This window comes from Dama dama, chromosome 24, assembly GCF_033118175.1.
Source record: "Dama dama isolate Ldn47 chromosome 24, ASM3311817v1, whole genome shotgun sequence".
Classification (NCBI taxonomy): Eukaryota; Metazoa; Chordata; class Mammalia; order Artiodactyla; family Cervidae; genus Dama; species Dama dama.
In genome coordinates this window covers 53,593,566-53,614,400 of record NC_083704.1, presented here as the reverse complement: position 1 = coordinate 53,614,400, position 20,835 = coordinate 53,593,566, and the positions used below count along the sequence as shown (strand labels likewise).

The window sequence follows — 20,835 nt, the reverse complement described above, 5'->3', positions numbered from 1 at the left end:
CTTCCTTTTAAAAAGGCTGAGGTCACCCACAGCCTAGCCTGTGATGAGCCCCCTACGAGGAAGCATAGGGCTGGCCCTGTGGAACTTCTCTCATCCTCCCTCTGAAGACACGTAAATGCCTAACACCACTGTCAAAGTGAATCTGGTGAGGTGGACAGAGGTCACCAGAGGGCTTCTGAGGAGCGCCTCCAGCCACGCACTCTGGCCCAGCCGTGAGGCAGGCAGAACAGTAGGGTCAGGGTGCCCTCAGTCCCCAGAGAGGAAAACCGAGACCCAACCCAAACCCAACATGGCATAACCTGAAGTCTTAAGAAGTGTGTAGTTGGATGATGGTCTATGGACCCAGTTGCAGAGGAATTGCTGCTAGAGGAGTTGGTAAATGCCCACTGGGCGGTGTTTAGACTGCTTCTCCCAGCTGACAAAAGTCATCCTACAAAAGCACACATCTTACCACCTTCCTGTTGTCAATTACCTGGTGGCTTCCATAGTGGTACTCATGGACACATACCAGCAGCCCCTTCGTCGCCTCCCACCAGTGCTCCACAAGCACCTTCCTTCTAGCCGTGCCTTTTCCTGTCTTGGCTTGTTGCCCTGGTTGTCACTGTATGCACATAGATTGACCCCGCTTCTCTACTCCACTGGGTGGCCCAGGTGGACCTTCCAGGACTGTCTCCAGGCATGGCTATTTTCCACAGTCCCACCCCTGTCCCCCCAGTAGCGTCCCTTCCCGTGTGAAAAGCCCTGCCCGCCCACGAGCTTCCTGCAGCTCCCACGCCGGCCGCCGCCACACCACTGCTGTCCTTCACTCTTCTTGACCGTGCTTTCCCTTAGGGCAGAGTTGCGAGCAACATGCTCTGCCCCAGGCCTGCCCCAGGGACTCCCAGGTTGAGGAGCTGAGGGTGGGTGGCTGCAGGCAAGGCATGGCGTGTGCTCTCCCCTTTGTGGCAGAACAAAGAGTATGTGTGCCGAGGCCATGACTACGAGAGGCTGGAGGCCTTCCAGCAGAGGATGCTCAGCGAGTTCCCGCAGGCCGTCGCCATGCAGCACCCCAACCACCCTGACGACGCCATCCTGCAGTGTGACGCCCAGTGTATCTTTTGACCCATGGAGGCGAGAAGGGCCGGGACCGTGGGAGGGGAGGCCCACCCAGTCGGCTGCCCTGCTGTGACGCTGTTGGCTGCTGGTGGCCAGGTTACCCACCAAGTCCCAAAGCAGAGTGTGTCCACATCACTCACCGACCCTTAAAGGGGCACTTGAGCCTCACAGAGGAGGCGGGGGCATGCCCTTAGCCCTGGGGGGCCTGGTCATCAGCTAGCTTTTATCCCTCTGGTGAGCTACTGCCGGTACCTTAGTCCCCACCCAGCCCATGAAGGGTCTCCTGGCACCCAGCCGCAGACACTATGGATTCTCCCAGTGTCCACAGGGACACTCCACTTCCATCCCCTGCTGCACCCCCAAGTGTGTCTGTCGATACCCTGAGCCTTTGTCAGGACTGAGGCACAGGGGATGGGGCGGATGGAGTGGGGAGGAAGATGGGGAATTCCTGTGTTTTGGGGGGCACTTGGAATTCTGAATGCAAACACTGGCCTGCCCCTCCTTCCCTGCACTCAACTTCCATGACAGTCACTGTGGCTATGGCAAGCTAGTCCCAGAGAGAGGAGGGTAGGCAGACGCCCATGTTCACTCTCCACAAAGATCCCAAAGAGTATCTTGTTAAAATGTTGTTTGGCAGTGAATACTGTGCAGTTTACCTGCAGTGGGCCGGCCTAGGCCCTTGCACCTTTTTCATTCCTATGGGGTATCCTCCTGACGCCTTTCCCTTCCTTCTTAAAGGGGCACTGGGGAACCCCTGGCTGCTGATACCTCACCTTGGCTGAGGGCTCGGGGCACTCACTGCTGGAGCAGGGCGCGGGGCTGGATAGGGAGAATCAGCCGAACTGTGTTTGGTCCCTTCTGCTCTTTGAAATGCGCCTGCTGCCCCTTTGAAGGGCTCTGCTGGTCTCCTCTCCCTTGGCAGGGCTGATGGGTCAGCCACTCTGGTCCGTCTCTCTTTCACGTCCAGTTTCCCTTCACCTCCTGCCCAGACCTGCAGATCTATGCAGTGACGCCCATCCCAGAGTATGTGGACGTCCTGCAGATGGACAGGGTCCCAGACCGTGTCAAGAGCTTCTACCGTGTCAACAATGTCAGGAGGTTCCGGTATGACCGGCCTTTCCACAAAGGCCCCAAGGACAAGGAGAATGAATTCAAGGTGAGTGCATCTAGGGGAGTGGGGTCAGTGCTCACAGCGAGGCTGGGGCCGGCCCCGCTTTCTTGGGAGCTCATCAGTGACTCCCCTGGGGGCAGATGGGGCATGGGGAGAATCGCCTCGTGGCCTGAACCTGCCTATACCCTCCCCGCAGAGCCTGTGGATCGAGCGCACCACGCTGACCCTGACCCACAGCTTGCCGGGCATCTCTCGGTGGTTCGAAGTGGAGAGGAGGGAGCTGGTGAGATGCGATTCGGAGGGGCTGGTTTAACAGTGCTTCCTCAGTTCCTTGCTTGGGGGCCATTCTCTAAGGAAGAAAAGAGAAGGAGTTCTTCAGCCACCTGCTGCCTGGCTGGGGAGCCACAGGCAGTCCACTGCTGGAGGCTTTGCTCACCTTCCTTCTCTCTTTTAATCTCCACAACACCCCTAGGCAGCAGGCATTTTTGTTTCCCCAGTTTACAAATGCAGAAACTATTCCCTGAAGCTCAGGAAGCCAGAGACCTCTGCGTTCAGAACTGATGTTGTTTAGTATTCACTGTACTTCCGAGTGCCTACAGATCAGAAGAGGAAATTAGAAAGGGCCCAGGGAGCCTCAGGTCCACAGGAACCAGAGTGGGGGCTCAGCGGTACGGGTCACAGCCCCTTGCTGTCAGGGTGTGAGGAGGGAGGGATTGTCGTTGGGCCTGGGCTGACACCACATGCTGTGTGCCCCCAGGTGGAGGTGAGCCCCCTGGAGAATGCCATCCAAGTGGTTGAGAACAAGAACCAGGAGCTGCGGGCCCTGATCAGCCAGTATCAGCACAAGCAAGTGCACGGCAACATCAACCTGCTAAGCATGTGCCTGAACGGCGTCATTGACGCTGCCGTCAACGGAGGCATTGCACGTTACCAGGAGGTAAGCTGGCCCAGCCAGACCCGGCCAGGGACGTGGGTCTCAGTGCCTCTTCCCGAGGTTCAGCCTCTTAGAGCAGCCTTCCCAGCACACCCTCGCCGGCTGTGCCTTGGCTGACCGAGCATGGTCCTGAATAGTGTGTGTGAGTCGCTCAGTCGTGTCCGATTCTTTGCGACCCGTGGAATATAACCTCCCAGGCTCCTCTGTCCGTGGGGTTTTCCAGGCAAGAATACTGGGGTGGGTAGCCATTCCCTCCTCCAGGGGATCTTCCTGACCGAGGGACTGAACTGGGTCTCCTGCATTGCAGGTGGATTCTTTACTGTCTGAGCCACCAGGGGTGAGGCTTTAGGCTCCCCACCGTTCCCTGTCTCCATGGCTACAGCTCTCCCGTGGGAACGTTTCTTCCTTTTTATTCTCTGAATTCTGACAGAATGGGTAATCCATCTGATCATGGAAGGAGCCCTAGAGCCCAGCCCTTGACAAGGAACGGGTTGTGGCCTGGCTGGGAGACTAACCCCCTCATCCTGGCCACCAGCCCTACCTGCCCTGCCCAAGCCAGTTGGGACCAGCATTCGGGCTTAGATTACTTGGCCACCTTCAATCCTTCTTAGACGTAAAAAGCACACATGTGATTTCAGGAGGTTCAGCAGGCCATGCTAGAGGCGCATTGGTGTGTGCCCCTGTTAGGCAGCCCAGATGCCTTCCAGGTGGCACCTCAGACTGCGTGGTCACCCTGGGAAGTCTTCCGGACTTGGCCTTTCCTTTCACAGGCCTTCTTTGATAAAGATTACATCACCAAGCACCCAGGAGATGCTGAGAAGATAAGTCAGCTCAAGGAACTCATGCAGGAGCAGGTATGCCTTGCCAGAGTTGTGTGGAGGCACCACAGGGTAGCTGCAGCACCCATCATCTGCTTCCGAGCTAACAGCATGGCCTTGTTTATCACCCTGATAGGTCCATGTCCTTGGAGTTGGGCTGGCAGTTCATGAGAAATTTGTGCACCCAGAAATGCGCCCTCTGCATAAGAAGCTGATTGATCAGTTCCAGATGATGCGGGCCAGTCTCTACCATGTAAGCTGAGCCCTGTCCTGGCCCCGCTACATTCTAACCAGTGTCACCTCCTCCAGGCCTGGGACCTGTGCAGCAAGTCAGAGGAAAGGGGTGGGGAGGGGAGTGGGGAGAAGCAAGACTGAAGGAAGATCTGCTTCCGCCACAGAACAGCATGAGGCAGGGGCGGGTGGTCGAGCCAGGAGAAAGATGCCAAGAACCCCCTTATCCACTTTCCCCTTAAGGAGGAGCCATATTCAGGACAGAAAACATGTTTTTCAATGCACTGTGCTGGTGAACAGCGGTTTTCACATGAGGAGGAAAAGAGCTAAAGTGTATGGCCCACATACAGGAATCCCTTCAGAGATACTTTTCATCCCAGGAACCTACAGAAGTAAGGCTTAGCCGGACCAGCCTTTTCTCGTCCGTCTCCCTCTCTCTCTCCATCCCCTTCCCCTTTAGCTCCCTGCTTCCCCTCCCTCCCTCTTCCTCCCATCTGGTGATCCAGGCTCCCACCTGAGAAAGCCTGGGGTGGCAGTACTTTTGTACTGGCTTCTCTTTGAGGGTCCAGGCAGATCCTGGGGCTGGCCCAGGCTCTAGAAGATCTCCCTGACTCTGACCTGGCTCCTCGGTCTCCCTGGCAGGGTTTGACCCAAGGACTGATGCTCACGAGCAGAAGCAAGGCCTGTATCCAAGACTGGTTTTCCTACAGGGGTCTTACAGGGAGCACTAGCTGGCTGAGAGTAGGGTTCAGGTGGTCTTTCTTTTCTCCCCTTTGGCTGAGTTGGGTCTTGGTTGCGGCATGTGGGATCTTTGTTGCAATGCATCATGTGGGATCCTTCATTGCAGCACATGGACCGTCTAGTAGGGGCGTGCAAGCTCCAGAGTTCATAGGGCTCAGTAGATGCCTGCGCAGGCTTAGTGGCTCTACAGCATTTGGGATCTTAGTCCCCAGACCAGGGCTAGAACTCATGTCCCCTGCACTGCAAAGCAGATTCTCAACCACGGACCACTGGGGACGTCCCTAGGTAGTCTAGAGCTCACACCTCTGGTCTCTATGTGAACTCCCCATCACAGCAGGTGACTCAGGCAAGCTAGAGCCTGGCCCCTGGGGGACTGGGAGCTCCCTAGCGTGTAGGCTGCCAGGTCACTGCAGGAAAAAGCACAGAACGCTCACTCATGTGTCTCAGGGTCTCCACAGCACACATGGAAGTGTCCTGTCCAGCTGCAAAAGCACATTTCCACCTTCTCCATGCTTTGGAAGAAGCAGGTGGAAAACTTCCTGCTTTTTTCAGACCAAACTCAGAAACATCCCCAGTAGACGTGGAAACCACAGATTGTGAAGGGCTTCTGGAAACTCGAACAGTTGTGTTTTGTTTCCTCAGAGTTGCAAATAGTGACACAAACCAATGTGCTGTCCCCCAGGAGGATTTGGGACCAAAAGTTTCTGCCAGGATGTCTACGTACTTAATTTAATTATGCTAAAATAGAAGCATGCTGTTTTTCAGTTATCTGCATCAGGATTTTGTGTCCTGACACCCCACAGACTGTCACAGACAGCTTAACCAAGGTCACTAAGAGTGGGGCCATTTAGCAGTCCAGTAAAACTCCAGTCCTTATGTCAGAGGTGCCCACTGCCTGACGGGTGATCACCAGCTCTTCCTCTCCTGTTCCTCAGCTCTTCTTCCACTTTTTCTCCAGTGAAAAAGCCTGTTAATACATTTTGTGAACTCAGACCAACTCCACAGCCTACTCCATATGTGCTCTCAGGAGTCCACCTAGGCCTCATGGCCTCTGGTCTAGGCTGTGTTGTGGTTAGGAGGGTACTTTAGTCGTGGCGGGGTCACTGCCCAAAAGAAGGTAGGAGTTGAGGTTCAGCCAATAGTATATGATTCTTTTTTTTCTTTTACATTCCTGCTACCAGCCTGCCTCTTCTCTTTTACCCCTTAATTACTTGGGAAAAAATGTGAAATGAAACTGTTAGTCACTCCGTCATGTCTGACTCTTTATGACCCCATAGACTGTAGCCCACGAGGCTCCTCTGTCCATGGGATTCTCCATGTGAGAATACTGGAGTGGGTTGCCATTCCCTTCTCCAGGGGATCTTCCTGACCCGGGGATCACACCTGAGTTTCCTGCATTGCAGGCAGATTCTTTAACGTCTGAGCTACCAATTACTTATTTATTCCCAATTATTTGTTATGAAGGGGCACTCATGTCTCAACAGGAATTTCCGGGCTTGGACAAGCTAAGTCCTGCATGTTCGGGCACCAGCACCCCACGGGGAAATGTCCTAGCATCCCATAGCCCCATGAGCCCAGAGAACATCAAGATGACCCATCGGCACAGGTATGGCCTTAGGGCTGAGGAGGGTCCCCTCCACAAAGGTAAGTCTGGACGTCAGAGATCAGAGCAAGGGCGTCCAGAACACTGATTGTGTGCACTCACGTGCCCCCTCACCCACATGCACAGAAAACACACAGCTCCTGCCACAGGATCTGCACTCCACATCTGGTCATCCAGGGTGACAGAGGAGTGTACATGGGGCATCGGGGTGAGTCCTGAGGGGTGAGTAGAAGTTTGCTGGGTGGAAAAGAACTGGTGTTAGGAAGATGACAGAGCAAGATCCAGGCAAAGTCACGAACATGTGCAGACACCTCAAGATCCTCATGCAGGCCAGTGTGGTCAGTACTGCAGGTAGAGCCAAGTGGCTGGAGTGCAGGATTCCAGGGCCTGGAAGGGGGCCAGGATTTCTCTGGATGGGCCCTGTTCACTCAAGCCTTGGGACCTGATCCCAGGGGAGCGAGGATCCCCAGTTGGCTTTCAGGAAGAACAGCATGGCAGTGAAGGCCTCAAGGTGTGCCTGCTCTGCACTCAGCAGACCTGTTACGGGGGCTCCGCAGGGGAGGCTCCAGGTCGCCAGGGCAGGAAGGCCAGGCAAGCGAAAAACCTGGAGAGGGGTCCTCACTGGGATTTGTTTTCCACTGTGACCAGGAAGTCAGCACAGGGTGGGCACTCAGCAAATGAGGAGGAGCAAAAGAATGGGGGTAGCTGCTTAGAGTTGACAGAAAAGAACTGCTGGTAAGCCTGTGGCCACAGCCATGGAAGGAGGCCAGCAGATGGTTCACAGGCAGCTGCTGTGACAGCTTCCCCAAGTCAGGAAGGCACCCTGAGCTGGGAGCAGATCCCAGTGCAGGGTGGGCGCCGGCTTAAGTACACAACCCATGGCTAGGAAGACCTGGGGTCCTTTACCTGATTCAGTTTGTCTCCTTCATTCCTCCTGAGACACTGCTGACATCATCAGACCGAGTGGCCACAAACCATTTAACTCTAGGTCGAGGCTCTGCCTGGCTACTGTTGGCCCTCCCACACCAGGGGCCCCCGAGCAGCAGGGTGGGGTTCAGGATGGCTCCAGGCCTCAGACAGGTATGAAAATTGGCTGTGGCACCTTCCCAACCAGAGAGGCTGGGGCTTGGGGATGACTGTTTTACACACACCCATCCATGACTCTTGCCCCCACTGCCTAGCAGAGCGTCTCGGCTCCAGCCCTGACTCCTGGCCGTCTCCCACTCTTGTCCGCAGCCCCATGAACTTGATGGGCACCGGCCGCCATTCATCATCCTCCCTCTCCTCACATGCATCTAGCGAAGCTGGGAACATGGTGATGCTGGGCGACAGCTCCATGGGCGAGGCTCCTGAAGACCTGTACCACCACATGCAGGTACCAGAGCTGTCCAGGAAGAACGGGCCAGGGCACTGTACCCGGAGGACTCAGCTCTCTGCTGGCTGGTCTGGCCTGAGGACTGGCGTTGCTGCCTAGTTCTCCAGTTTCTGAATTCACAATACCCAGAGCTAGCAGAATGCCCTTCCCTCCACACCTCCCCATGTTGCACTTCCCAGGCCTTATTTCCCAAGAAGGAACTCTGCCTTCAGTCCTGGCTGCTCTTAGAGATTCCATGGGAAAGCTCCTCTGCCAAATTGCCCTCCTGCCTGGCATTCCTGATGGCTCAGTCCAGTCTCCTCCATGGGTACCATTGCTAGAGTCTACCCAGCAGCCCTGTTCCATCAGAGTTATAGCTGACCCCTAGTGCTGGCCATCAGCCTGGCCTTCATCAGGGCAAGGGTACAGCATCAGACACTGGGTCTGGGCACCTGGTGGCATGAAGAAGCCAACTCTGGGCCAGTCCTACCATCCTGGCCGTTTGGACCTCTATCCTGCTAATTTTTCTCCCTTTGCAGCTCGCGTATCCCAACCCCAGGTACCAGGGCTCAGTCACCAACGTCTCTGTTCTGTCCTCGTCCCAGGCAAGCCCTTCTTCCTCCAGCCTGAGTTCCACTCACTCAGCACCATCCCAGATGATTACCTCTGCCCCTTCCAGTGCCCGAGGTAAGGACGGCAGGGCGCTGCTCGCAGAAGGGAGAGGAGAGAGCCTCATGGGCACTCCTCTCATCTGTGGCTATGTCTTTGAAAGCGGCCCTGTGACTTAGTGAGTGCTCACCTATGCTTTTAGCATCAGGGACTCGAGGGCTCTTACCTCCATATTTTTTTCTCTGGCTTCAGACCCTGCTCGGGCAGTGGCTGCGGCTGTGCTGCAGTGAGGTAGCCAGCCAACACATCTCCACTTCAGTAAGAGGACACACAGCCCAGGAGAAGGCGCAGCTCTTTCTCACTGGAGTGTTTGTGAGAATAGAGCACAAAGTTAAGGCAAAAGTGAGTTTTGTCTTGAGTGATCAAACATGATGAAAAGGTATGAAAACTAAGTGTGAAGACTAAAATTCAGCCTGGAAAACATTATTCTAAGTGGTATCAGCAACCAAAAAAACTTTGTTCAGCTGGGAATGGCTTAATCAGGAGAGATGGCTCTGTAAAAGGCTACTTGTTATTATTGCTTGATTTCTTATTCAATTGAATAAATACTCTTCTCTGAGAGGCAGCAGCTTTTTCCAACTCTAGTTCCTGCAGTCAAGTTTGGTCCTCTGTCCTTTTAGATAGAGCTACTTGCAGTGGAATGGAAATTAGCTGTGGTGACTAAGACCTGGTGCCCCCGGGGTGGACTGTGTAGCACAGCGGCAGTAGCCAGCTACCGACTGTTGCTTCCAGGCTTCAGACAGATGGAGTCTGTTCTTCTCAATATTATGAAGACAGGGAAATAACATAGATGTTTGACATAGATGATCGTTAGGGGTGGGGGGGGGGGGGAAACAACCTTTTCTTTCAAAGCACACAAATGAAAAGAAGTTGCTTAGTTGTGTCTGACTTTTTGCAGCCCCATGGACTGTAGCCTCCCAGGCTCCTCTGTCCATGGAATTCTCCAGGCAAGAATACTGGAGTGGATTGCCATTCCCTTCTCCAGGGGATCTTCCTGACCCAGGGAACAAACCTGAATCTCCTGCATTGCAGGCAGATTCTTTATCATCTGAGTCATCCATGGCCCACAGTAGGAGTGATGAAGAGAGAGATGCAGTGGCCAGTGGGGCCATTGGAAAAAACCTCAACAGACAGCAGAAGGAGGGTTGAGGTCACAACAAGAGCAGTTACAGACTTTCCCCAACACTGGCCCAGCCCCTCATTTCCTGTGGAAGAAAACAGGTCTGACCGGGGAATTAAGTCCATCCCATCAGTTGGTGGCCAAGTAGAATTTGGAGCTTTGAGTCTTTACACTCGCAAGCCCCCAGTCCGGTGCCCATTCCACTTTGGTGATTGCCTTCCCAACGTGGACTAAGGTGCTAAAAAAGGGGAGCCAGCATCTGGGAGCAGGTATTTCTAGTGTGAAAGGTGAGCAGTGACCCACCCAGTGGTACACCTGGAAGATGTGTCAGTGTGTGAGGGCTGCAGACACAGAGATGGGACGGTGATTTGTATTGGTAAAGAAGGCACATGAAAAGGTGGTTTGAGGAAGGAATAGGAAGGAAACCCTGAGAAGTAGGCTGTGAGTGCTCTAGTGCAGGTTAGCATTTGCAGTGTCTAGTGAGAGCTCCTGAACAAAGCTGCAGAAACAGATTTTGTAACCTAATCTATTGTGTGGGTTCTTTCCTAACCTGAACACTGTCTCAGATATACTCAGCCACATCTAAGTCTTCATCTGGGTATTGTTGCTGAAGTCAGATCTCTGACCCACGATTGTTGATAAAAAAACAAAGGCAGCGAGGGGTGAGCATTGTACCTCACTTCCACTCTGAGTGCTCAGATACTTCCTCTAGGCAGTGCCCGGTACTTGGTGCCCTGGAGAGGACAAAGACGCCATCAGGGACCTCACAGGCTGGCTGGTACCACCTTTGTCCTTCCAGCTAACTGTTTACTGGTGTATTCACTCATCAAGCTTTTACGAGTGCTCAGTGAGAAGGGGGCATTGCTCTTGCATGATCAGAGTTGAATAGAAAGAAGTTATGTTCTCCCTGTTTGGAAGTAATCCCTCTTTATTTCAGATGACTTGGTTATCAATTGTTGTTGTTGTTCAGTTGCTAAGTCATGTCTGACTCTCTGCGACCCTGTGTGTAAAACCGCCCACCAAACCTTAGTGACTTGAAACAATTTATTATCATCTTACGTGGTTCTGTGGGTTGACAGGGCTTCCTGAGTGAGTTCTCAGTTGCAGTCCCCCATGAGCTTGCTGTCAGATGTCACTGGGGGCTGGAGTCATCTCAAGACTCAACTAAACTGGACATCCAAGACAGCTCTCTCACATGGCTGGCAGTCAGCAGTGCCCGTCCGCCGGGAGTTCAGCTGAGGCTGTCAACCTGAGTCCCTACGTATGACCTCTCTGTCGCTTGAGCTTCTCACAGCATGCAGCTGACTTTGCCCAGAGCAAGCATTCCAAGACACCCAGGCAAAAGCTGCAGGGCTTCTTACTGCCCAGCCTTGAAAGTCCCAGAACATCCTTTTTGCCACAATCTGTCAGTTAGTGCCATCACTGAGGCCAACCCAAATAGCAGGGTAAAGAATAAGACTGCACCTCATGATGTGAGGATGACATGTGTGTGTTAGGGAGAGAAGGCATCGATCGTACCCTTGTCTGGAGATAAGCTATCATGATGGCCAAACTCCAGAATATTATATAATGAAAGGCTGATAAAAAAGTAAACCAAATGATTAACTAGGTGGTGGTTGGTGGTTTAGTCACCAAGTCGTGTCTGACTCTTGCGACCTCATGAACTGTAGCCCCCCAGGCTCCTCTGTCCATGGGGTTTTCCAGGCAAGAATACTGGAGTGGATTGCCATTTCCTTCTCCAAGGTTAACTAGAACTGGACCCAAAGCAGGGTATTGTGATAAGAGCAGAGGCTATTAATAAAGAGCAGGCAGTCACTTCTAGGCTATAGCATCGATTCAATCTATGTGCAGGCCCATGCGGAGAAAACCATGCGTCCGGCAAGTGTCAGGCCTACATGCAAGAGAAGATAAAGACCAGACCCAGTGTCATAGAGGAAGACTGAATTTGTTATTGTTTAGTTGCATGGACTGTAGCCCGCCTGGCTCCTTTGTCCATGGGATTTCCCAGGCAAGAATACTGGAGTGGTTTGCCATTTCCTTCTCCAGGGGATCTTCCCAACCAGGGATTGAACCCATGTCTCCTGCATTGGCAGGTGGATTCTTTACCACTGAGCCACCTGGGAGGCCCAAAATGTGGTAGATGCAGTAGTAGGTGCACTGGGGGCACAGAAGAAATGGGATGGCCCACGCTGGGGTTTGTGTCTGATGTTAGAGATGAAGGGAGGGCTTTCATGGAGAAAGTGTTCCAGAGAGTCCTTTCCATTGGAGTCACTTTCCCCACTCCCAGGAGTGGTCATGACACCAATAGCTTCCTTGCTGTGCCCGTTGATGTTCTGCAGTGGTTCTTGTTGCTTTGGAAACCTTCTAGGTGAACGGCCTGCAAGGCACAGTCTTGTAAGTCGGCAGCACCCCCTGGTGGTCAAAAGGCTGAGCGAGGCTAGGAGATTTTGATTGAACCTTGAATATACTCGGGACTTCCCTGGTGGCTCAGATGGTAAAGCGTCTGCCTACAATGTGGGAGACCCGAGTTTGATCCCTGGATTGGGAATATCCTCTGGAGAAGGAAATGGCAACCCACTCCAGTACTTTTGCCTGGAAAATCCCATGGACGGAGGAGCCTGGTAGGCTACAGTCCATGGGCTTGCAGAGTTGGACACGACTGAGCGACTAAACTTTCTTTCTTTTCTTTGAATACACTCAGTCATTCTGGGGACTCAGCCTCCCTGGAGTTCACCAGACTACAACTGAAATAGTTCGGAAGTCCTGTGACACAGAAGCCCTTGCGGTATTTAAATGTTTTCACGAAAGTAGCCACCATTCTCACGTACTATGGTTTTGGCCGCCTAGGGAAAATAGCAGTGGGAAGGAAGCTACAGTTGAAAAATCTAGTGTTTGCACAGAGCACCTGGCGTGGATATGAGCCCTCAAGCACAGCCCTTGGGACCTGCCAGGTGCTGTCCCTCCAGCCTCGCCCCACAGCGCGTGTCAGGATGTTGAGTGCTCAGATCCCGGTTCGGCCTGGCGAGCCAGACTCTGAGCTCTGTCATGTCAGGGACCAGGGCCAAATTGAGCAAGGCAGCATACCATGTTCCAGCCACGTGCCCGGTACAGGATGGGTATGTGACAACGCTACATGCGGGTAGCTCTGTCCAGGGCTGTGGCCAACAAGACCCAGGGAGCCTTCAGAGTTTCCTACTGGGAAGGCACTGTGAAAATCAGTGGGATTAGGAACCCTTTTCCTCTTTTCTTTACACAGCCATCTTCTTGAGATTTCCTCAGAGCACAAGTTCTGAAAGAAAATATTGATAGGGGAGAAAAGTCACCAAATAGTAGAAATTCAGGCCTAGTTGTTTTTTTTTTTTTTTTTTAAAGCGTAGTTTACTCATCCTGTTATCAATGAAGGATGGTTTTTAAAACCAGGCCTTAAAGCAAGTTCTGAGGCTCCACAAACAGTATCACTCAGACCAGCTATGGAGGAAGTTTACATTAATAATAGCTGCATGATTGGTTTCTAGTATGCTGACTTCTTCAACATACTTAAGCCTCATCTTTGGGACTAAAATGAGTATTTAAGATGCATTTCTCAAGAACTCCTGGCCACCTTTTCAGTCGTGCCCTGACAGTGCCTAGAGGGCACCCCCACAAGAAGGCCCACGCAGAGCCTGCAGAGCTGCAGGTTCACCTGTCAGAGGAGCTTCACTAAGAGAAACCACACAGAGGGAGTTTACCCACTTGAACCAGCCAGAGGCTGCCAGGCTGCCAGCGGACAAGTTGACAGGACTGGGGTCCAGTTGACCCTCCCATGAGGGATCCGGAAGACCCCACTAGTTTGACATGGACATGCCGCTGTCTGGTACAATGAGATGCACATTTGGAGGGCCTTCTAAATTATATATTCCCAAGGGAAGCCTGCAAGTTTCTTCTCACCACTGCTGTGGAAGGTCCCCTTGAGGACCGCTGGTTGACAGGTTCCTGGGTGTGTGACCATGGCCTGCATCGATGGGGACTAAGCCACACCACATCTGGCTTCTGTAATGGCCCCTCAGTCCTGAGGGGGTCTCATAAGCGAAGAGCACGAACCAAGCCAACTCGGGAGCCTGGGTTAAGGCCCCACAAGTCCCAGAGTAGCTCCATGACTCCCGCGTTCACTGAAGGGCAAGTCTCAGAGTGAGGAGCCCCGGAGAGCCCCCTGTGTGCAGGGCCCCGGGCCCCGAGCCACTCGGGCTGAGTCTGCAGTAAGATGGCCAGGAAGGCAGAGGCCAGGCACAGGAGGCCTGGAATCTGGGGAAAGGTGGTAGGGGCCGACTGAGACAGGGCCAGTGGTGTCTGGAGAAGGTAAGTGTGTGGAAACTGTGTCCAGTAAAAACCGTGCCTCTCTGTTACCTGAGTGTGTCTGTTTCTGTGTGATGGCTCCATTGCAAGCTGGCCTGGGCCCACGCCTGGGCCCTGAGAGAGCTCAACACCCAGGCCACCCCCATTTCCCCTGAGTGCCGGAGACGCAGGGCTCCCAGGGCCCCAACTCCAACCCCCAGCTCTCCTCACGATCTGCCCCAGAGCAGGGACACGGGGCCGCGTCAGCGAGTCCACATCACCCTAGTCTGCAATGTGCCTGCCTCGGCTGGGATGCCCAGTGCAGCCCCCTCCTCCCCCACCACCACCTAACCACCAGGCTCCACTCCACTCCTCCTGTGCTTGCCGAGCTCATCCTCACCCCAGCTGCAAGGGGACGCCGACCCTGGGTCGCTGGCTCCCCGGGATGCATGCCCTCTGGGCCCTCCGTCTGTGGCGTGTCATCTGTGCGTGATTGTTCTCACTTGGTTACAGGCTCTCCCTCTCTGCCAGATAAGTACCGCCATGCCCGGGAAATGATGCTGCTGCTGCCCACGCCCCGGGACCGCCCGAGCAGCGCTATGTATCCAGCAGCCATCCTGGAGAACGGACAGGTAAGGAGCCAGCCCGCTGACCGCACCCTTTGCTGAGACTGTGCTGGCCTGAACGCCCCTCATTGCACTCGCTAGGCTTTCTGCATTGTCCTTGCCTCCCTCATGCTGCCGTGAAGACCCTCCTGGATGGGAGCAGCAGTGAATGTGGGGACCAGCATCTGTACTCAGTCCAGACAGAGTACAGCTACGGGCAGAATGGCGGCGGGGTTGGACCCACCACTGTCTGTGTGGCTATCTGTCCTTCTGGCCAGCCTCCTGAATTCATCTAAAAACAACCTAGCAGAGAAAACTGGTTCTTTTCTGTCCAGAGAAGGCAGTGGCAGACATGGATCTAGAGACTGGCCTTCCTCCATGTGTGCATGAAGGACATCCCTACAGGGGCAGGCTCTGCCTCTTCCATCCATCCATCCATCCATCCATCCATCCATCCATGCGTCCATCCGTCTGCCCGAAGCCCCTCTCTTCCCGCTGGGACCCTCCCCTCACAATTTGCAGAGCTCTGCAGATGTCCCATATGGGGCCTTGAACAAGAAGCTGCAGTGACTAGCTCCTTCCCCCATCCAGTCTACCCTGCCCTTCTCTCAGGGGCCATGAGGGTCACCTCCAGTGACCGTTACCCAGTCCCAGAGTGCCAGGACCTTCTCAGCTCCCTGTGCCTGGGCAGTTCTGCCAGGTGGAAGGAACAGGTCTGCCTGGCAGCTACCCACGGAACAGCGGGCCATGTCTGTGACCTCAGGCCTGAGTGCTGCGCTTCTCCTCACACGGGGGTGTGCGTGCGGGGCATCTCTAGGAGGCCAAACCTGCCAGGGCTCAGGGGTGCGACAGGTCCCTGTATGCTTCCTACCCATGGGTCTCCTGGCAGGACAGGAGGATGCAGTTAGATGCCCCCAGGTGCTGGTGTCCTTGTTGGCCATGTGCGGGACAGCCTGGAGCCCAGCCAGACTCGGGGGGTGGTAGGGGAGCCCCAGACACTGCACAGTTGCACAGGGAAGGACTCGGAGCCAGACAGCATGGACGGTGTTCCAACCAGCCTGACATTCTCAGCACATCTCAAGCATGAACTGTCCCACTGCTTTGATTTTCCTGGTCTGATCCTAGAATGCCCTGGCTCCTGGGACCCATGACACCCCCAAGGTGTAACTGATTGTTGTCACCTTTTGATACGTTTCTCCTTCCCTCAGCTGCCAAACTTCCAGCGGGCCCTGTTCCAGCAAGTGGTTGGAGCCTGCAAACCCTGCAGTGATCCCAATCTGTCTGTGGCCGAAAAAGGTACGATTCCTCTTCCCAGGGGGCAGCCTCTCCTGTCTGTCCCCATCCTGAGCATCTGACTCTTGTCCCTAAGCACCAGCTGGCCAAGGTTGAGCCATACTTTTAACACCCAGGCCAGTCTGTCTGTCCAGAGTCCTGACCAGTTCCTGTGTTCATCATTTAATCCATGTTTGGCTTGATGCTGAGGTCTAGATCTTGTTTGTTTGTATCTCCGGCTCCCCAGGGCCCACCCTCTGAGATGCCCCCAGCTGCCACCTGCCCTGAGCTCACCTTCATGGAAACTCACTGGGCACCCACTCCCCAGGGCTCCTCCCCACCAGCCCCAGAATTCAGCAAGCCCTGTGGCTTTGGTCCCTCTCCACTCAGGCCCACGCAGACCTCTCCTTGTTGTTCAGAACAGACCTGTGGCCGAGCACGTCCCCAGGAATAATGAGAAGGACAGGTCATGGCAAAGTGAATTTCCCAGAGACAGTCCCAGGCACCCTGCGGGACTTCAGTCCTCCTTAGCCACCCAGGCCCGCAACAGCTAAGCATCCCTTTTCCACGCTGCAAGTCCATCAGCTGTACCATGAAACCAGGCAATACTTAGAACAGAGGCTGGTTACAAAGAGTGGAATTCTAATCTATGTTCTGCTCCACGTTCTCCTCCAGCCAGCTGATGGAAGAACCACACTTGGGCCCATAAAACCCCAGCCCAAAGTCCCAGACATGGAGACCTGAGTTCCTTTTAACACAGGACAGTGCCCGTGTGGGGCCTATGCGCAGCCCACCTGCCACGCACAAGCAGGCCGAGCATATCGGCCCCTCTCCCTGCAGGTCCCCCTCCCCCTCCTCCGCAGGGTAAGTTGAGGGCACTCTTAGGCCCTAGCAATACGACCTGCTGGCCCATCAGGACGTGTCCCTCCAAAGCCGCTCTCATGTGGTCATCACACCTCCTCACCACGTGCCGTCTGCTGTCTGCTGTCCCCACTGTCACTGCTCCTCCCTTGCTCAGCGTGGAGGACACGCCTCCCCATCCCGTTTGAGACCATACCCGGCTCCATGACCTCGGTGTCTGGGAGGCCTCAGTGCCGGGCACTCGACCACAGCAGGTGTGGAGATAAGATTCTGGCTGAAGACGCCTTCTTAGCCTCAGAGTTGCACATCCCCGAAACACGTGGCTTTCCTGGACCCCTGTACTTGTGCCCCCAAACCGAGCGCTTTTGTGGCTTTGAAGGCCGGGAACCACAGCAGCTTCTCTTTGCCTGAGTTGTGGAGCAGTCGCAGATCTAGCCAAGAGCTCAGAGCTCAGATCTAGCAGACGGGCTCAGAGCTCAAGTGGGTGCTGGTGGCCAGACCAGGACCTAACGCCCACCAGACCCAGAAGAGCTTCAGGCTTCAGACCGAGCTGCAGCAAGAAGCCTGGATATGCCCACCCACTGTGTGTGGGGAGGAAAGAGGGTTGTCTCAGAGCCAAGGCTGAGCCCAGAGCAAGCGCATTTGAGCCACAGGCCAGAGCTTAGTAGGCAGTGGGCTAGCTAGACATTTGCCTTGGGGGACCCAGAGCCAGAGTTATAACTCCTCAGGTCTCTGCTGGCTCCTCCAGAGCAGGAGCTGTGGGCACTTGTCACCATTCTCTCATTGTCGGGATCTTGAGTCCCACGAGGGCTCCACTTCTCACCTTCATGGATCTCTTTCCCAGGCAGTGACTCCCAGACCAGGCCAGCTGACCCTCAAGGCTGCTGTGCACAGGGGACCTCAGACTGGTGGTGGTCCACAGCAGAGAGAGAAAAGGCCAGGACACAGCGGGCATCGCCGCTCTTCTCCTAGGATAGGTGCTGCATCTGAGATTCTCCACTAACTGCTATGCACTGATGTGTGTGCGTGCATACTCACTCACGGCCGACTCTTTGCAACCCCATGGACTGTCGTCCGCCAGGCTTCTCTGTCCATGGGATTTTACAGGCAAGAATACTGGAGTGGGTTGCATTTCCTTCTCCAGGGGATCTTCCCTACCCAGGGATCAAACCCTTCATCTTTTGCATCTCCGGCATTGGCAGGCAGGTTCTTTACCACTGAGCTACCCAGGAAGCCCTGGTGCTGTATGGCAGAGGTTCACTGGCCTCACTGGTCAACAGGAGGCCGAGGGTAAGCTGGATGATTTCTGGTTGACATGGAGTGACTCTGGTGGGTGCCTTTTGTAAACCACTGCAGCCTTACCAGCTTTCTTCCCCTCTAGCGTTCCTGCCTGCTGTTTCCTTTGGGCGCTTGTGGGTGAATTTGTGCAGTCCCACTCTTCTTCTAGGGCCAGGATGTGCACAGGAGCACTCAGGCTGTCAGAGACCCTTTGGGGAAGCTACCCAGACGTGCCTCCAAGCTTCTTACTCCTCGAGGTGTGATGGCTTTTCGTGGAGATGGAACTTTTCCTTTGCAGGAGAGAGCGCCTCACTCCTGAGGACCAGGAAGCTCCTGCCGCATCTTGGGGAGAGCCTGTATGAGAGTAGGCCTGTCCTGGTCTCAGAGTGGCTCAGGCTGTCTGGGGAAGGCTTTCTGGTGGAATCCATCTGGCACTCACCAGACAGAATGCCTGTCCACCCAGTCATTGCCTCTCCTCCCTTCCGCCCCCGCCGCTGTCAGCCAGTCTGTGAGACTGAGCCACGTTCCTGAGACAGGAGGCTGTGAGGCAGCTGAGTTCTAGTCTGACGTTCTTCACCAGCGAGGAGGACCAGGGTGGACATCTCCCAGCACCTCATCCTTCGACCATGTGGGGCCCAGCCCCTCCTGGCCACATCCTCCTGAAAGGCCAGGCTCCTTCCTTCCCAGAGCCTCTCAGGTGCCCTTTAGGCAATGGCTTTGCATTCCCCACTCAGGACCTGGAGTGGGAAAAGCCCAGTCCCCAGCCTCCTCAACGCCCCCTTTAGCTGTGACTGCCTCAAACAAAGCCAGTGGGTCAGCCGCTTGTCTCTCGATACTACGAGCTCCGTCAGAAAAAGGGCATAGTTCTCATCAGTGGCAGTGGTTCTCTAGCAGTTGACCAGTGGCATTCACATATCTGCTGCTGCTCCTCAGACCCCGCGGTCCGGCCATTCCTCCTTTCCCCTCCCCTCCTACAGTCCTTCACAGCTGTCGCTGAAGGGCCACTGTTCCAGCCCTGGACTCCTTCCCGTCCACAGATGGACACCCTGTGTTACTCTTCGTCCAGGGCCCACTCTATCCATGGCATCCATGACATGTGGGGGCCAGTACCTGGGCCTCTGTATGCTTCAAAGCACCCAGGGGCTCCACCGCCCTCCCTCCTCTGGAAGCAGAGGTCCCTGCTGGACCCAGCCTGACCCCTGGCTTCATATTCTTTGCCGCAGCAGGCACCATATGAACACCAGTCCTGCTTAGAAAACTCCCGAGCATCCCAGGCCCAGCCAGTGGGCTCAGAAGCAGCAGAGGTGGGCAGAGCTTGTAGTTTACCACAGGCTCTTTAAGGGCCCAGGCCGTGCACCAGCTGTGGACACAGGAATCTTCTGCTGCCCACCCATCCTGCTCCCTGCTTCCCCATGGGGCCAGGCCCTAGGAGGGCCCTGACTCTTGACTTTGGTCAGAAGCGGCAGGGGTGCACGGGCACACCTGTTCTCGCACGTGCTCACTCACCTGCACTCTCCCTCTCCCTCTCTTCTGTCAGTCTTACCAGCCTGTTCCACGCTCCTCACCTCTTCTGTTCTCTTTTCTCCTCCTGGCAAGGCCGGGAGGCTGCCTCCTTGCTCTTCCTTCCTCTTGGCTTGCCTCCTGCCAAGTACTTTTCAGACAGCAGCTGACTCAGTAGCCATCCTCTTCAGTGGCGTCTGCCCCCGCCACTCTCCCCATGGGCCACCACCATGTCTTGCTTGGCCAGTGTTTTCTGTCTCAGGAGCTGGCATGCCATGCCCGCGTGCTGTACCAAGTTCATACCTGGAGAAGTCCCAGGCGGTAGTAGAGGACTTCCCCCCTCAGAGGCTGGCTCGAGAAGTAACCTCCCTTCATGCCATCTGTTTTCGCCCTTCAGCGGTGCCAGCAGCCCCCAGCAGCTGGAGCCTGGATAGCGGAGCCCGAGAGGCCCAGCCCTTCCTGTCTGCCCACACGGGGTGCATCCTGGCCCCCCCAGTGCCTCCCCGAAGCCTGCTGCATGGTAAGAAGACCTCCAGCGGGTCCCCCAGGTAGTCCCCAGTCTCAGATCCTGCTCAGGGGTGAGGGCAGGAGCCCTCCGGGCTGAGAAGACCAGCCGACTCCACTGAGGAAAGAACCCCCCCACCGCAGCCTTGGGGTCAGTGAGGTCTCCAGGTGCAGCAGGTACACTCAGTAAGGCCTTTCTGAGCGCGGAGGCTGAAGACGTCGGAAGTGACTGTGCCCAGCGCAAGACTCCCTAGGCTGTCATCGCCCACAGCAGGCAGAGGGCCGCTGCTGTCTGTGGTCTGTCGTTCTGTGGGCTCTGATGCGCTCGGACTTCTCCATCTCCTGTGTGGCATGGGTGTCTTTACTCCAGCAGCCTGTGTTTTGGAGAACGTCAGTGAAGAGAGGTTTTCCCGTGGCCACCAGTGCCAAGGGGTCGCGGGAGACTCCTGTCCGTGCAGTTGGCCGCCACAGCTCTGCTGTGATGCAGCCCGAGAAGGGCCCAGCTGAGGCTCCGCTTCTGTGTCCTCTGCAGGTCATTACTCCCTACACTTCGACGCCTTCCACCACCCCTTGGGTGACACCCCCCCAGCACTCCCCGCCCGGACCTTGCGCAAGGTAATGTTCTGAGGCGACAGCCCCCAGGCTGTGAGGGGAGAGACCCCTGAGGTCTGCCTGCCCTGTTCCTCCTGACAGCCCAGCCTGACAGAAGCTGGGGGTGTCAAGAGACATACTTGGGGTACAGGTGACGCACATGTCCTGTAACAGACGTGATGGGGGTGGGGAGGTCAGAGGGTCCTACAGACAGCAACACACGGCACCCAGTGTGTT

General features: G+C 55.2%; 1 protein-coding gene across 1 annotated transcript in view; it reads left to right on the top strand.

Moving 5' to 3' along the window:
• Positions 1-20,835, top strand: part of DOCK3 (dedicator of cytokinesis 3) — a 246,611-nt gene that overhangs the window by 221,921 nt on the left and 3,855 nt on the right. The window contains exons 40-52 of the mRNA XM_061127771.1: positions 949-1,090; positions 2,085-2,251; positions 2,403-2,489; positions 2,964-3,143; positions 3,911-3,994; positions 4,095-4,211; positions 6,415-6,536; positions 7,770-7,908; positions 8,427-8,574; positions 14,501-14,619; positions 15,801-15,888; positions 19,901-20,023; positions 20,540-20,622. Of these exons, the coding sequence (XP_060983754.1) occupies positions 949-1,090; positions 2,085-2,251; positions 2,403-2,489; positions 2,964-3,143; positions 3,911-3,994; positions 4,095-4,211; positions 6,415-6,536; positions 7,770-7,908; positions 8,427-8,574; positions 14,501-14,619; positions 15,801-15,888; positions 19,901-20,023; positions 20,540-20,622 (1,599 nt within the window). The remainder of the gene's footprint in view (positions 1-948; positions 1,091-2,084; positions 2,252-2,402; positions 2,490-2,963; positions 3,144-3,910; positions 3,995-4,094; positions 4,212-6,414; positions 6,537-7,769; positions 7,909-8,426; positions 8,575-14,500; positions 14,620-15,800; positions 15,889-19,900; positions 20,024-20,539; positions 20,623-20,835) is intronic.